The 15,666-nt window shown below is 46.7% G+C and overlaps 1 protein-coding gene across 1 annotated transcript in view; it reads left to right on the plus strand.

Annotated features, from left to right (window-relative positions):
* The first annotated feature begins 1,192 nt into the window (after window positions 1-1,192).
* The window catches only part of Tbx15 (T-box transcription factor 15), a 103,681-nt gene continuing 89,207 nt past the window's right edge, over window positions 1,193-15,666 (plus strand). Inside the window, exon 1 of the mRNA XM_057793519.1 lies at window positions 1,193-1,748. Coding sequence (XP_057649502.1) covers window positions 1,544-1,748 — 205 coding nt within the window. The 5' untranslated portion in view covers window positions 1,193-1,543. The remainder of the gene's footprint in view (window positions 1,749-15,666) is intronic.

A 15,666-nucleotide genomic window follows, 5' to 3' on the forward strand; every position in this document is an offset into this window, starting at 1 on the left:
GTTCCTTGACTATACGTGCTGAATGAACTGTCCCGAAAGATTTAAGGGGGTTGGCGTGGGGGGAGTGTGCGCGAAGGGAGATAGTGAGAGGTGAGATCCAAGTTCTGGAGGTGAGGGGATTTGAAAGAAATTTGAAAGGCTCCTTTTTAGCCATCAAAATTCTCAGCTGCTCTCTTCCAATACCCGCTGTGGGTTCTCTGGAATAAAAGCCCGGAATAGGCGAAAGGCAGCTCAGAGCGTGCTGCGCGCTGTGGAAGTTACTATTTGTGTGGTGCGGGCCTAGTCCAGCAGGGTAAGCTTGCTGTACCCGAGGTAAGGTCAGCGCCCCAAGCTGGTCTCTCAGGTCTCCGCGGCCCTTCTTCTTCCTTCTTTAGGTAGAGGAGAAAGGAGAGTAAAATCTTGAGATATTCACTTAGAAGACTTAGGATGGCAACAGGACTTTTCTGTTTGTTTCGTTTTGCCTTAACCAGACCCGCTTAGAAAACATTGATTGGGAACAGAGCAGTAACCTGTGTGGAGAAATTTGGGCAGATCTCAAAAACCCTGGGGGGCAAGTATGACGTGATCAGAAACCTACTCTGCCTTTTTTTTTGGAGTGGGGGCAGGTTAGCATTTTGTCACAGCACCAACTTTGCAAATTTGCAACTAAATTGATTATGAGTAGTCAGGTCTATTAGAGGCAGAGAATTTGGAAGGAAAACGTACGGGTTTGTAATCTGGATTTGCAGTTTGGTCGAGTCTATAAAGACAAAGATCAGAGTTTGACTTTCAGCTGTTTCGACTGCCCCCCCCCCCCCCCGAGAAACCGGTCGGGCACCGGGAAGCCAGGGGTTAAAGTTGGCAGGGAAGCATCCCAAGGATGGCCAGCGCTCAGCCTTGGCCCCAGCCTCAGTCTCTCCCTTCTCCTCATTGGCCGGAGCTCTCGAGGTTTCTCTTGTTCCCTTCTTGCCATTGGTTGGGGGCTGGTTTTCCCTCCCCTCTGTCTTTTTCTTCCTCCCCCTCCCTTCTCTCTCACCCCTCGGACAGGAGCTCACTGCCTACCCCCTGTTCCTCAGGAAGAGAGGAATTCAGGGGGGAAAAAGTTTCCCAGAAGTTTGGAACAGGGGAAGGACGGGAAGACCGAGAGGGGAAGGGGGGAGAGGGAGGAGAAAAAGAAAAAGGGAGGAGAGAATTAAAAAAAAAAAGACAGAAAGAAAGAAAAAGAAAAAAGAAAGAAAGATGAAGTCCAGTCTGCAAGGCTTGTGAGCGCCTGCCCGGGTGGGTGGGAAACTGGACTCAGCGCTCATGCGGCGAGCGGGCGGCGTTCCTGGCGCTCGTTCCTAGAATCTGGGGTAGCTGGGGGCACCGGTCTGATCCGGCGGTCGAGGGCGGGGGAGGACACGGAGGGAGGGCGCAGATCACCCGCGGAGCCGCCGCCCCAGCTTCGGCCGCGGCGCCGCCGCCTCTTCAGGGCCGGGCCCGGCAGGCGCTCCGAGCGTGCGGCCGCTGGGCTGCCAGCTCAGTAGAGCGCAGGCGAGAGGGGACCCGGGTGCGGGCGGCTAAAATGAGTGAAAGGAGAAGATCTGCAGTCGCCCTGAGCTCCAGAGCACATGCCTTCTCCGTTGAAGCCTTGATCGGCTCAAATAAAAAGCGGAAGCTGCGAGACTGGGAGGAGAAAGGGCTGGACCTGTCCATGGAGGCGCTGAGTCCCGCAGGCCCACTCGGAGACACAGACGACCCGGCGACCCACGGCCTGGAGCCCCACCCGGGTGAGTGTGTGAGATCGGACCAGGGGAGGCGGGTTGAGAAGGGATACCAAATGATATGCCCGCATGTGGAGAGAGGCCCGGCCCGCTGACTCCCTGCCTCGCTCCGACGTGGGTTTCTTTTTCTTGGCATAAATAACTTGAGCCTCCCTAAATTCGCCGGAACCAATTTGGGGGGCTGGCCCGAGCCTTGCATTCTAATAGCCAATTTCAAGCAGGCCTTCTCGCATTCATTCCCTTCTCTTGTAGCAGAGAGCAAGCAGCATTTTGAGGCTCCCACTCTGAAGGGCCAAGGGTCCCTGGGTTCGGAAGAGCGCAGTCAAAGACACTGGAGAAAGAGCACAGTTGATTTGAGACTTGCTTCTGAGAGCTCCCAGGCGCTGGCCTGTGAAGCCCTTACCGTGGTCGTTTTTTCTCATTTAGTTTCTCTCCCACCTAAGATTTAGATGGCGGAGAATAACTGTATTTCTGTCTCACTGGAGACATATTAGACGCTATATCCTGAAACTTAGGACTTTATTCAGGGCCCTTATTTCTGTATTTGGGTGGGTGAATGTTTTAACTAATTTGTCTTGGATCTATCCGTAACAGTTAAAACTCAAGGCGGATGTCAATGTGTGTATTTTAACAAACCCCAGCAGGGGGAAAACGGCCTCACATTTTCTATTAAGTGCCAAGATTTCAACAGGGCAAACCCGCCTGGGGGAACAGCTGTTGTCAGAATCCTGTATGCACAGCACACGAACACAACAGTCACAACTTGGTTTAGCGGCGTGAGAGCAAATAGTATTTTCAGTCCAGACTTCTAAAACCGTGCAGGAGGTGTCCCTGCGTACCAGCTAAAATCCAGAAGTAGCAGACCCAGGTCCTATGGCTTGGGGGGAGGGGGGTTGGAGTAGGGCAACCACCCACACAGGGATGGGAGAAGCCAGTAGGCTGGAGAGCTTGGAGATCCTGGCCTAAGAGCTGGCCAAAGCCCGAAGAGAGACAGCTGTCTCTTACATTTTCTCTTTCGGCTCTGACAGTTCAGTTTCCACGCTCCGGAGGCTAATAATAACGCGATTAGCCAGAGACCGGCGGAGACAGAGCTTTAGAGATTCTCCGTGTTCTTGCAGCCCTTTACGGAATTTCGAGTTAGTGCTGGGGAATTATTTTTATTAGTCGATGAAAAGAAAATTAAAAGGAGATTTATTTTGTCCATTCATGACTTTCTCTCTTTGGGAAAGAGGACAGGTCCACTCGGACCTCTGCGTGGGCAATATAGGATGGAACACAAGGCTAATGTGCGTCCCTTCTTTAGCGAGAGCCCGTTTCCTCTCTGAAATGATCTGTTGTGAGAATTTCGCTAAGGCATCGGTACTGTTAGTGGAATGTGTTGCAGGCCTTCTGACAACTTTCGATTTGGGAGTCACTTTTATTTTATTTCCCCTACAGTGGAGAAGGGAGAAATTATTCTACTTAGCAAGACTGATGTCTTGTCAAAGGAGCTTTTCTCTGGGGAGAATCGAGGTTGCTGGGAGTGTGTTTAGGGTCTTATGTTCAAAAGGGCCAACATGTGGGGTCAAAAGCATGGGCATAGTTTCACAACTTTCCTCTTCTGCCATCCTTCTTAGCCAGAAGTGAGGTGAGCAAGGAGAGGGGATCTGTAAAAGAGACTATACCAGACACAGATGCATAAGTGCAGGGAGCCAGTCTCTTGAAGTTTATTTAGTAGTCCATAGTCCCTGCCTGAAAAAGATGCACTATAGAGCGAACCTTACAAAACACAATTCAGTTGTCTGTCCCGTTATTTTATCACGTGTTTGAAAAAGGCAAAGGGTACATCGGAGTTCGAAAACAGGGAAATGTTTCTATGGGAAAGGTTTCAGGAGCGGGAATCCAAAATTGAGAGCCCTCAGTAACCCAACATGGCCTTGGGAAGACAGGGCCCTCAGGTTGGAGCTCTGGCAATGACTTAAAGGCTGTCTTCTTCTCCAGACTTGGAGTGAGGAATCACCCTTCAGGAAAAAGGTCCCCTTGATGTGGAGACCCACTGAGCCCTGGTGTCATAGCTGCCCACTCTGGACCCAATTGTAGACATTGTGAGCAGAAATTGGGGGCCTTGTAGTTTTGTTTTCTCCTCTAGTATAGTACCCTGACCCCTCAAAAGGCCACGTTTACAGACGTGTATAGAGGAATTGCTTAGGCGACTGACCCACCCTGTTCAAAGCAGTGTCTTTCTCCTACTGGGTTCCATAATTTGTCTTTTCTCGATTTGGGCGGTGTTGGTTGCGAGTCCTAGGCAAAGGGAGAAAATAAATACAAAATAAAACCAAAATTGCCTTGGGACTGGGGCCTGATTAAATACTCATCGAACCAAAGAAGCCAGCTTCCTTGCTCTCACCATCTTCTCTTTGAACCGAATCAACTATTTTTGATCAGCCCTACCCGACCCGAAACCATCAGGACCCTCAAACAACTTGAACTGGTAAAGTTAAACTGTAAAGCAAACTTTAATGCCGAAAGTCGCCGGCCGTTTGCTTTTTCACAACCGGAGTTTCTTTCCGAGTCTGGACAAAGTTGGCTTTAGTTAGCTCCTGAGCACCCCAAGCCCGAGGCGCCAACCTGTAGCAGCGGGCGACCAGCCAGTCAAGGCCTTTTCTCTGCAGGCAACTCACTGGTCAAAGGACGCAATATTTATTTCAAAACTTCCATCAAAACCTCATAGTCTCCCAAATCTCTAGGCCTGCAGGGCTTCGGTTCAGACTCCTGCCTTAGTCTCGGGTTGGCACTCCCTGTCTTTTGGAGAAAACGCTGGAACGTAGCGCGTAGAGGCCACCGGCAAGAGGGAGTCTCAAGGCCCTGGCCTCTGGCTAAGTTCAACAGAGAAAACTTTCACCCAGGACCGGCTGAACAGCTGCTGTGGCTGCGGCCTTGAAAATGTTTTTCGGGCACTCGGCGGCGCCCTCGGTGCTCGGACCCCTCCGACGCTCAACTGGTTCTCCCCCACCCCCCTACGTCTGGCTTAGACATTTCCCGCCCGAATCTTCAGCAGAGAGCGGCCAAGGCCCGGTCTCCTGCGGAGCGAAATAATTCAAACCTTCTGGGAAGGAATTTCCCCGTTTTTCAGCCTGCAGGCCGAAGGCCTTGCGGCCAGCGCGGGTTCTACGGGCCTAGGGAGGTAGCATCCCTTGCTAGTGGGCAGGTACAGGCAGGTACAGGCCGATAGACACTCCGCATACTCGTGCATAAGCAGAATTTCTTAACATTTTCGTTTGCACCCACGCGCGCAAACCCTGGTGAAACTAGACGAGGGAAAAGCCCAAGCAGGAACCTCCGCTGCCCTAGAGCAAGCACTTCGTTCCTAGTTTCCTCCAAGTTAGCACTGAGACTAACTGGTCACATTCATTAATCTACCAGTGTATTGTTTGTTTGCTCAGAGCAAAACGGGGATTTCAATCCTGATGTTACCCACCCCATTCCCAATAGGGAAATGGGGTGAAAGGGAGGAAGTGACTCTGCACTGACGTTTAAGAAACGGATACAGAGGGATGCGTTGGATGTCAGCGCAAAGAATATTAATGTCTAGGATCAGCCAAGACCCAAGATGGGTTCAGATACCCGGGGTAAGGTGTGAAGAACCCTATGCAGCTGTTGAGGGTCTGCCTGGGGTAGAGGCCTGCCCACAGGACTGTAACTTCTCCGCGCTGCCCTAAGTGCGCTACCCCTGACACACAAGCGGGAATCCAGGGTGCGGTAGGCACCAGACAAGGAATTAAGTGGGTCTTGGAAATTTGCCGTCCTTACGGCCTTCCTCAGAGGCTACCCCCTTTGGTAAGTGACCTTTTGTGAAGAAGCAAAGAAGGAGGTAAGAAGCGAATTTGTCATTGATTGGAGATTGTTCACTGGAAATGAAGGCCAAGAGTGCGTTTCCAAACGCGGGCCAGACACTGACTATGGTCTGTGGATGCGCGGGGTTTGGAGAGCGCGTCTCATCATTCGCTCCTATGCAACGGGAATTGATTTTGCAGACGCTACGTAAAATCGCAGCGGTGGGAGAAGCCATGGGGGTGGCGGTTGGGAGGAAAGTAATCCTAACTCAGTGGGTCCCAAAGAAATAACAACAGTAAACAGCTAGACTGCCGCCGAGAGGCCAGGGAATGGGGAAATTTAGATGGCCAGAGTTTCCTGTGACTGGCGGGTCCAGTGAATTTTGCTGAGGCTAATTCCTTAGCAGTTAGCCCCACCGAGTCAGTAGTCCACTAACCAGGCTCAGGACTGCACAGCACTTTCACTAAGCCGCCACGGGGTTTGGAGGGCTCATTCAAACACCTCTAGCCCACGGTCCGCAGGGTACCTCAGACTCCCCTCCCCCGCCCCCGCCCTCCCCGTCCCGCGTCCGCGAACAACCTAGGTGCTTTGAAACTCTGAATTCTACCCCCCTCCCAGGGCTTCTCCATCGCCGGGTTTCTTACATTTCTCTTTGAACAATGCTTTGGAGTTTACAGCTAGCCATTTTGGGTTTACTGATTTTGTAGATGAAATTCCTATAAAGAAAAGTTCATAGGGTGACGTTAATGTAGGGAGGAGGAAAGAAATTTCTTGGATTGGAATTCAGGCAGAAATTAAACCGATATACACCCCATGACGTTTTTCTTACACTCCATGTATCCTCGTATCAATAAGCCCCAGAGCTGTAAAATTTTAATTATGAAAGAAAATTGTTAGTGTAAACTATCTTTAATACATACGGTCTGTGTGGAGCCAGTGAACAGTGGTCTCAAACGCTTAATCTGAGGGTCAACCCAAGAAAACTCAAGAATATTGGAGAGGTGTACTTCCTTTTTCTCTGTACAGTTTCTTTGCATAGGGCTACAAACGTAACAAACTCATCATCTTTAACCGCACCTGTCGAACTAGACAAACTCAGGACAAAACAGATGCAGTCCAGTGCAGAAGACCTCATTGCTGTTTGCTCAAACCTACCCGATGGCATTCTTTGTTGTCGCTAAAACACCGACGGAAAGATCCATCACAGAAAGTCTCTTAGCAGAAAATTACAATATCAATATGAGAGACAAATTCTGGCGATTTTAATCATGAACCCCGGTAGAACTCTGTTCTTATACTTAGAACAAATGGAGTTACTTAAAAAATGTGTGTATAAGTATGTCACTTTCCGTTCTCTATATTGGAAATGCAGAAATCCTTCTGATGAGGGTCCTGAAAGTAGCTGGTTCTTTCCTGCTTTCAAAAGCCAACTACACATTCCTGAACTCACCCTCCCACCTAAGGTTTAAATTTTGACTTTTGCAAAAGAAGGGCAAAACAGGCAATCAATTGTGGACTGGGTCAAAAGCAAACTACATATTCCTGAACTCACCCTCCCACCTAAGGTTTGAATTTTGACTTTTGCAAAAGAAGGGCAAAACAGGCAATTGTGGACTGTGAAATCTCTTTGGTCCTCTCCTGCACAGGGTTTATTTTGACTCTGTCTTTTCTGGTTTCTAGGAAGCCTGGAATTTTATATGCACATGATTGAGATACTCCCCGGGTCTGCACCGGGAACAGCAATTAGCAAATTTATAAATCAGGTCTGTTTACACTTCTTTGGGGAAAGATAATCATTAGTTAATTTAAGTGAGGCCCTTGCTCCAAGCATCCGGGTGGAAAATGAGACTTGGAGGGGAGGACCTGCTGTGAAATGGAAGAAGTGGGGGACTTAAGCAACTGGAGAGGACTAATCAAAGCTCATTCAGCACCACTAATGGCCTCGCTTAGAGGCTGGGTGTTTTGTTGAGTACAAACTGCTAAGGAGCTTTTGATACCAGAAGTGAAAACAGGCAATCTCTACATGGATACTGTATTAAAACAAATGAACAAACAAACTGCTATCCAGCTTTGGCCTTTATAAAGCTGTCAAAAAATAGTGCAAGTTTATGCATGTGAAAACCATGGCACTCTATGAACTCTATGACCACAGCCAACCTCAGAAACAAACGTGAATGGTGGTATACAGATAATATTTCAGGGAAAGAAGCTCCCCTCTCTCTCTGCCCCGCTCCATGTGTATGTGCATGTGCGCGCGTGCACACGCATGTGGTGTGTGTGTGAGAAAGAGAGAGAGAGGGAGTGTTTAGGGTATAGCCAGTTTAAAAGATTAGGAATACATTATTTGAGAAAGAAAAGTTTTTTTTTATCAATTTTATCTATACTTTAAAGTCTAGAGAATTTGAGATTTGAAACTTCTAGATATGAACTATTTTCATTTATTTTTTAGACCCACCTAATGATTTTGAACAAATTCTAGGAGAAATATCAGAAAAATGAAATTGTATAAAGTTGATTAAATATGAGGCACTGGCAGCAAGTTTTCTCCCTCGGTAGTTTAATTTTGTGACTAATGCTGGTTTTAGTTTGTATGGCCAGAATGTTACTTTCAATTCTAAAGAGTAATATCATCCCCCTACCCAAGTAGGAAGTAAGTGGAATAGGAGAAGTCTAGATAATAATTATATTTTATAGAGTTGAGATAAGCATTGCAAATTGGGAAAATTAATTTAGGAACATATGAAACACATGTAGAAATATATCCCCTAATTGTCTTCGATTTCTTTTCTTTCTTTCTTCCTTTCTTTCTTTCTTTCTTTCTTTCTTTCTTTCTTTCTTTCTTTCTTTCTTTCTTTCTTTCTTTCTTTCTTTCCCTCTCTCTCTTTAGTCCCACATAGTTGCGAAGCTTTAGATAAGATGAAAACTGCCACATACTTTATAGGATGAAACTGTAAGAAACCGAGGAAGTGCACAAACTCCTGGATGTGTCAGCATGGGGATATTCCTCTTCTATCCCAGTAATCTGGAGGCAGAGGCAGTCCAACCTATATGAGCTCAAGGTCGGCATGATCTTTAAGAGTTCTGGCCAGCCAGAGCTGCATAGTGAGACACTGTCTCCAAAACAAAAAAACAAAACAAAACAAGAAACAAAAACCTGAAAATAAACTCGTCCTCAGTGGTCCTTATGTTAGTGGGAGCCCGGGAGCGGTCTGTATATTAACTAGACAGGTTTCCTGAACCGCGTAGCCTGCGGCTTTCTCTGCTACTCCCTGTCCTCCCCCTATCAAAAGGAAAAGACCTCACCTATGAATGGGGACGGTTAATCTTGCTCTCTGCTTTCTCGCGCCTCGCGTCGACGCCCCAGTCTTTCGAGCCTCTCAAGGAATTTCAGCTGACATTTCACCAGGGAAGGAACTGGATTGGATCCTTCCCGGTGAATCCGTAGTTCGGGTGACCTTCACAAGTGTGCAGTGGCCGAGTCGCTCACAGCAGCCCAGTCGCGATAGGCGGTGCAGAGTTGGAGATCGCGCGGGAGACCCCTGCACAACTCTGGGCCGGCTGAGCTCCCATCCTGGCCCGAGGGGCCGGGGCAGCAGGCACCGGGTGTGGGGGCATGGAGGGTAGGGTAAGGGGGAGCAGCTCTGAGCCTTTGAAACTGTGGAGTCCAGAGTCCGGTCTCCAGAGATGGATCTTGCGCGTTGTCTCTCTAATTACATACGGGAGAAGTGAGAGGGCTCTCGGGTAACCCGGGAAGGCTTGGGAGAAGCCATCCCTCAAAAACAATCAGACTCCCCCCCAAACAACGAAAGAAAAACAACGGAACCCAAAGATCTTACACCTCACGCCCTGAGGGGAATTTGGAGTTTTGCTTTCATCAGGCTGAACAAATTTCCGAGGAATCAAACTGACTTCAAACATTAGCAATTAGAAACCACGAGTCCCTCGGCCTGAAGAACTTTTAATCCTTAACCATTTCCAAATGGGTGATTCTAGGGTCAGTAAATATTGTAGCCAGTCTGTTAAAAAGGAAGAAAGCATATTGTTGGTTATGTTGCCTGCCTATGGTAGAGTCCTTTCAGGACCCTGCGTCGCCCCCTGCGGACAGAGGGACCAAAAATGACTGTCCTTCAGCTGTTGTTGGGAAGATGGTGCACACAGAAGTAGTGACTTCCTTAAAAGAGAACCTTCTCAACTTTACAAAGTTGACCCGCATGGCCTGGACCTAAGCCTGGAGTTAGGTAGCTTGACTGTGTCCTAAGAAACACAACTGGTCTTCTGGGTGGGAAGGGCCATAGCATTTTGAACTGGTAACTGTGTATACAACAATGCGTCCCCCGAATTCAACATTTTTCAACTCAGAATCTTTTTGATTTGTTTTTGTTGATGTTGTTAATAGTACAGCCAGAAGGGTTGTGTTTATAGAACATTTAGGAGGGGAAAAAGGTTTAGTTTGAAATTTAGAGGTATAGAGAAGATGGCGGAGCAATATGGATCAAAGACAAAAGGACCAGAGGGTTCAGAAACCCAAGTAAGGATGTTGTTTGTGACTCTGCCCAAAGGCTTTACAGCAAAGGCCTTACACACAGTCTCCATATTCCATTCTATGTCCCTGAGGGTGGGACTCACTTAAAGCAGGAGGCTTAAATTCTAGTGCTGGCTTTGGTCTTAATGGTGAAATATGGTATAAAAGCAGACACATTAATGTTGAAAGAAAGTTTTAAAACTGTTTCATAGCGGCTAGTGAGGCCTCGGTTTCTGACTTGTGAGATGAGAGAGCCAGTCTCAAATGAAACATGAAGCCCATTTAGCTTCAAGATTCCACAGCCCCCGTTAGCTTTGTTTTGAATATTAACACTTTCTCCTAATGCGTCTTGGCCAATACTTGACCTGCCCTTTACACCACTGGAATGAGAGAAATTTTACTGCACTTGTGGAACGTTGCAGCTAAGGTCAAAAACATTTAGAGCTAAAATTAGGTGCTTTCATGCAGCTCTTGAAATTATATTATATTAATATCACATGTTCAGGAATCAGAGATCGGTGATTTCCAGTCCTGTGTGTTTGATACCTAAATGAAAAAGGCCACTGGTGAATGGAAAGGAAACACGAACTATTCGAGCTTTGACGATGTATCATTCACTTCCCAGAAACAATCATAAAATCCAAGTATCTGAAAAATAAAGAGAGAAAAGCAATGCATCACTGGTGAATCGAAATGGGGGAAATTGCTTGCCGTCTGGCACTGCCTGAGCCTGCCAGAGAGCCCTAGAAACTATTTTCCATGTCTCGCCTGCTAAGCTGAGATCTTGATCTGGCAGGGATGTCAGAATGCTAAAAGGATGACTTCGTAACAGGCAAAAGGCTTGTCAACAAGATAGATCAGAAGACAGCTTAGCATTCAAGACCTCTATTCATAGCCACTCAACTTGAGGGCAGGGTCAGCGGCAGAAACCCAGGCCAGCACACACCTAGCAGCCTGGGGAGATCCCTCTTCCTTGCAGATGTCTGCACCCCAGGCCTGACTTCCCACCCTTGTCTAGGACCTCATTTGGACTCCTATAATCCTGGGATATGCAAATTTTATTACTTCCCCGTGACCTATTACTGTTCTAGAAATTGCTAAAGGAGAAGGGCCTTGTTTTCATTGCTTTTGTTTTTTTTTGAGAGTTTAGCATTTAGGAAATGATAAAATTATAATGATAATCAAAGCCCAATACAAATGATAACAAATAGCAGCATTCATTGGATGTGTAACGTGTCAGCCATTGTGCTGATATTTAAAGTTTTATGTATATATACATATATATACACACATATATACACACATTATATATACACACAGACACACTTTCTAATTATTTATATGCAGGAAGTATATATATGAAAACAGAGTTACTCTTACTGTGTTATTTCTATTTTAAAAAAGAGACTGATTTATTTATGTATACAAGTGCTCTGTCTGCTTGTACACCTGCATGCCAGAGAGGGCATCAGAGCTCATTATTTAAGGTTGTGAGTCACCAAGTAGTTGCTAGGAATTGAACCTGGGTCCTCTGGAAGAGCAGCCAGTGCTCTTAACTGCTGAGCCATCTCTCCAGTCCTGTGTTATTATTTCTGGTGTAGTGACTGCATCAGTTACACAGGATCCTGGTTCTAAGCTCAGATGCTTGGGGTCACATTGCTTGCTTTAGAGCTCTGGTTCTAACACTTCTTAATTGTATGGGCCCCTTAATGTCCTTTAACACAAGTGTGTGCATCCGTGGAACAGCAGCAATAAATGTGGTTATCTGATGGTTGTTACTAGGATCAGCTGAGGCGGTACACATACAGGAAGAAAAGATGTATCTCAACGTCTGCCATTCTTTCCCCATGAGTTGGCAATGCTTGGACCTTAGTGATTAGCCTGAATAAGCAATGGCTGAATATTGTAATGTACAAGCAGACAGGGTGCATTTCCTTAAATTTTTTTGTAAGAGCGGGTTACTCACCCATTTATAGCCTATGATTGGAAGCAGCACAGAGTCTGAATATATATGGTAAATAAATGTAAGTAGAACTGAGCTACTCAGTAGTTCACTGAGACAAAAATCCAGAAGCCAATGAGTTCAAAGGGAGAAAGTGGAGATGTTCATGGAGATCCATGCTGCCCTGCAGCAGGAGGGAATGGTGGGTAGGTGGGAGATACCACTGGACTGCACCACTCAAACTTACTGGCTCCTCTAAGACTTCAGTTCCTGGGGCAGAGCAGGATGTCTGGAGGCAGGGAGACAGAGGAACACTAGAACTCTCTGGTTAGTTTCTATCTGCAGCCCAGAGTCTTTAGATAGTTAACCCTGGCTTGACAGGAAATCAGACGACTGACTATTTTTTTGTAAAAACAGATTCTGATGGAACCCCAGGACTGCAATAATTAGTTGAGGGTACAGTAGTTTAGGATTACTGTGTTATTTGGTTAAGAAATTAGAGGTAGGACAGGTGTGTGAGAGGCGGGGCGGGGGGGGGGGGAGAAGAGAGGAGAGGCAGAGGAGGAAGAGGTGATGAGGAAGGGGTTAAGGGATAAGTTGAAGGGATCACTTAGAGATTCATTTACTTTTATTTTATGTGTATGGGTATTTTGCCTGCATGCATGTCTGTGCACCACATGTGTGCAGAGCCCATGGAGGCCAGAAGAGCCTATTGGATCACCTGGAACCAGATTTACAGGCAGTTGTGAGCTACTTTGTAGGCACTGGGTTTCAAACCCTGGACCTCTGGGAGGGCAGCCAGCACTTTTAAATGCTGAACCATGTCTCCAGTACCAAGAGCTTAGCTTAAAGGAAAACCTGCAAGTGTGAGGAGGGAAAGAGCTTGGGGATCTTTTAAAAGAGAAGCAGTGGGGACCCAGACTGGACCCACATCTGACTGCCCCTTTTGCCTGCTTTTCTTGCTTCCAGATGTTAGAAGCTCACAATTTGCTCTTTTTGTTTTTAATGTTGCTGCATCCTAAACCTTCTTCCTATCTTGTTCCCTGGCAGTGAAGAGAGAAGGCAGCTTCTCTGAGAAAGAGCGACAGAGGAGTGAAGCCTTTCTGAGTCTTTTCAGGCAGTCGAGGACCTTTCCTGACAAGCTCTCAGGCCCTAGCACTGCAGACAAGTCAGGTCTTTGAAAGTCTTTTCAAGTCAGACGGTTTGTTCATTCTCTCTAAATATTTTTTTTTATAAGTTTGTGTGTGTGTGCATGCACGCATACATGCAGGTGCCCTCAGAGATCAGAAGAGAGTATCAGATTTCCCAGAGCTGGAGTTACAAGGGGTCGTGTGTGGCTCATGCGTGTGCTGCGAATGGAACCCAGGTCCTCTGCAAGAGCAGCAAGTGCTTCTAAACACTCACGAACCTATTGAGGCCTTAATCACTCACTTGCTACGCTTACACCTCAGAGAAAGATAATTGTTTCTCCACTGTGCAGACCAGGAAATTAAGGCTCAAAAGATTAAATATCATAGCTACAACCATACAACTCCAGTTTACCCTAACCTGTCTGGCTAGATTCTGAACCTTGCTGTGTCAACTGCCAGCATCCTTACCCACTACTCTCTGGAGATGATTCTTAACTGCTTGAGGAAAGCATTCTGACCTTGCTGCCTGCTATACCCCAAACAGATCACTAATCATAGTAAGAGCTTATTTACATTTTAGGTCTCTGTGCTTTTGTTGTTGTTAGTCCCATCTGTCTTCAGATGGCTATAATGGTACCCACTCTAGAGGGCAGTGGCAGAAGGGTCAGTGGGGTTTCTAAGTCATGATCTCTGGAATGAGACATGGTCAGCCTTCACACTGTGTTCTGGTTCCTTCCTTCCTTTTCTTTCTTTCTTTCTTTCTTTCTTTCTTTCTTTCTTTCTTTCTTTCTTTCTTTCTTTCTTTCTTTCTTTCTTTTTTTTTCTGACTGTAAGGAACAGAAATCTCAAGTCTGAAGGATAGTGGCTCCATATTGAATTCGACCTAAAGCCTCCTCATCCTAAATCCCCTCCCCTACAGTGAAATTCAGGGACAACTAAGGGCTCTGTTTTACCCATTCCCTGTCTCCACTCACAATGGGGTGGATGGAGTCTTATTGGTAATTGATTCAAAATGGAACAGCTTAGGAAGGTATCGGTTGCAGCGACAGGCAATTCCTGCAATCCTAAGTACTGTTGATTTTCTCAAACTCAGCAATCACAGCTGAAATCCCTTTGCCATGGATTGAATTTACAAAGGAAGAGATTCTGATTTCCACAGTGGCTTCTTTTTAATGCCTGAGGATTAGGAAACTGCCTTGAGGGCCCACTGCAAGTACACCCACTCTTCCAGTCAGGGCCTTAACCTCTCAGTGGCTGCTCTGATTCATTTGTTTGTAAGAGCTCTATTTGGAGCAGTCTTGTTTGCTACAGGGTCTGCTACTTGCTGGGATCTGTCATCCTGATAAACACTTACATTCACACTCCATTTTCTCCTGCTCTGATGCCAGCAAGAAAGGACTTATCAGAAAGTTTCTTTCCTTTCTTTTTCCTCTCTCTCTCTCTCTCTCTCTCTCTCTCTCTCTCTCTCTCTCTCTCTCTCTCTCTCTCTCTCTCGTCCACCTGTTCACTGTCTCTCCATCACTTTCCCTCCCACTCCATGTAGCCTTCCTCTCTTAGAGTCAAATGTCTCCAACAGGGATTTGGAGAAAATCTACACCCACTTACCTCCCCGATTTCTATGTATAGATTTTTACCATTAATGCATTTTTGGTGCTGTTTAATTGTACAGTCTGTTATATTCCTGTCTGCTGCTTCTGGGGAGAGAAAAGTGGCTTTTACAAGCTGAAATGGGCACGATATCAAGTCCCTCTCCATTTTACCGCCTCATTCTCCCCCACTGCCAGCCCTACTCCACGTAGGCGCTAACTGTGGGGGTTCGATCCGCTCTTTCAGCAACAGAAGCACATGACTCTCTGGGTCTACTCCCTTTCCCAAGGAATGCACAGATTCTCGAGGTGCAAATGAAGAGGTGAATGCTACAGTCTTGCTGCTTTTCTGGATCTCATCATTGAGATACAGCAGAAACAGAGATCCTTCAAGATGTGTTGCTAGCCTGGCTGTGGCTCTTTTGTCTTTTCACCTCTCCTCCAGCATTCAGAGCACTAGCTGCAGAACTGGCTGAAATCCAGAGAGCATTTAGATGCCATCTGGTGTATCTGTCCATTACACATTAGAGTGTGACGTCACAGAGATTTAAGGATCTGTGATATTCTGACTGGGTGGCGGGTACTGCTGAAGGGGCTTCTGGGATATGGAAGGCCAGTCTGAGAAGATAATAGATGAAGCTTGGCTTATGCACATGTATATATGCGTGTGTGTGTGTGTGTGTGTGTGTGTGTGTGTGTATAGGGCTGGAGTGAGGTGGGTGTTATGGAGATCTGGGTGTGATGCTCCCTAGCCTGTGCGGGTGAATTGGTTCCGGATGTTAACATGTTTTCCTTGGGGCTTGACTACATTCTTCTTTTTCTTTGCCTGTCTGTTTTCCTGCCCACATTGTTGGGCCTCCACAGCTGTGTGGCTCATTGCTAGTGAATATTGAGGTTTTCTTCTTTTTTTTCCTGGCATTGGGTGAGGACC

Source organism: Chionomys nivalis, chromosome 18 (genome assembly GCF_950005125.1).
Source record: "Chionomys nivalis chromosome 18, mChiNiv1.1, whole genome shotgun sequence".
Taxonomy (NCBI): domain Eukaryota; kingdom Metazoa; phylum Chordata; class Mammalia; order Rodentia; family Cricetidae; genus Chionomys; species Chionomys nivalis.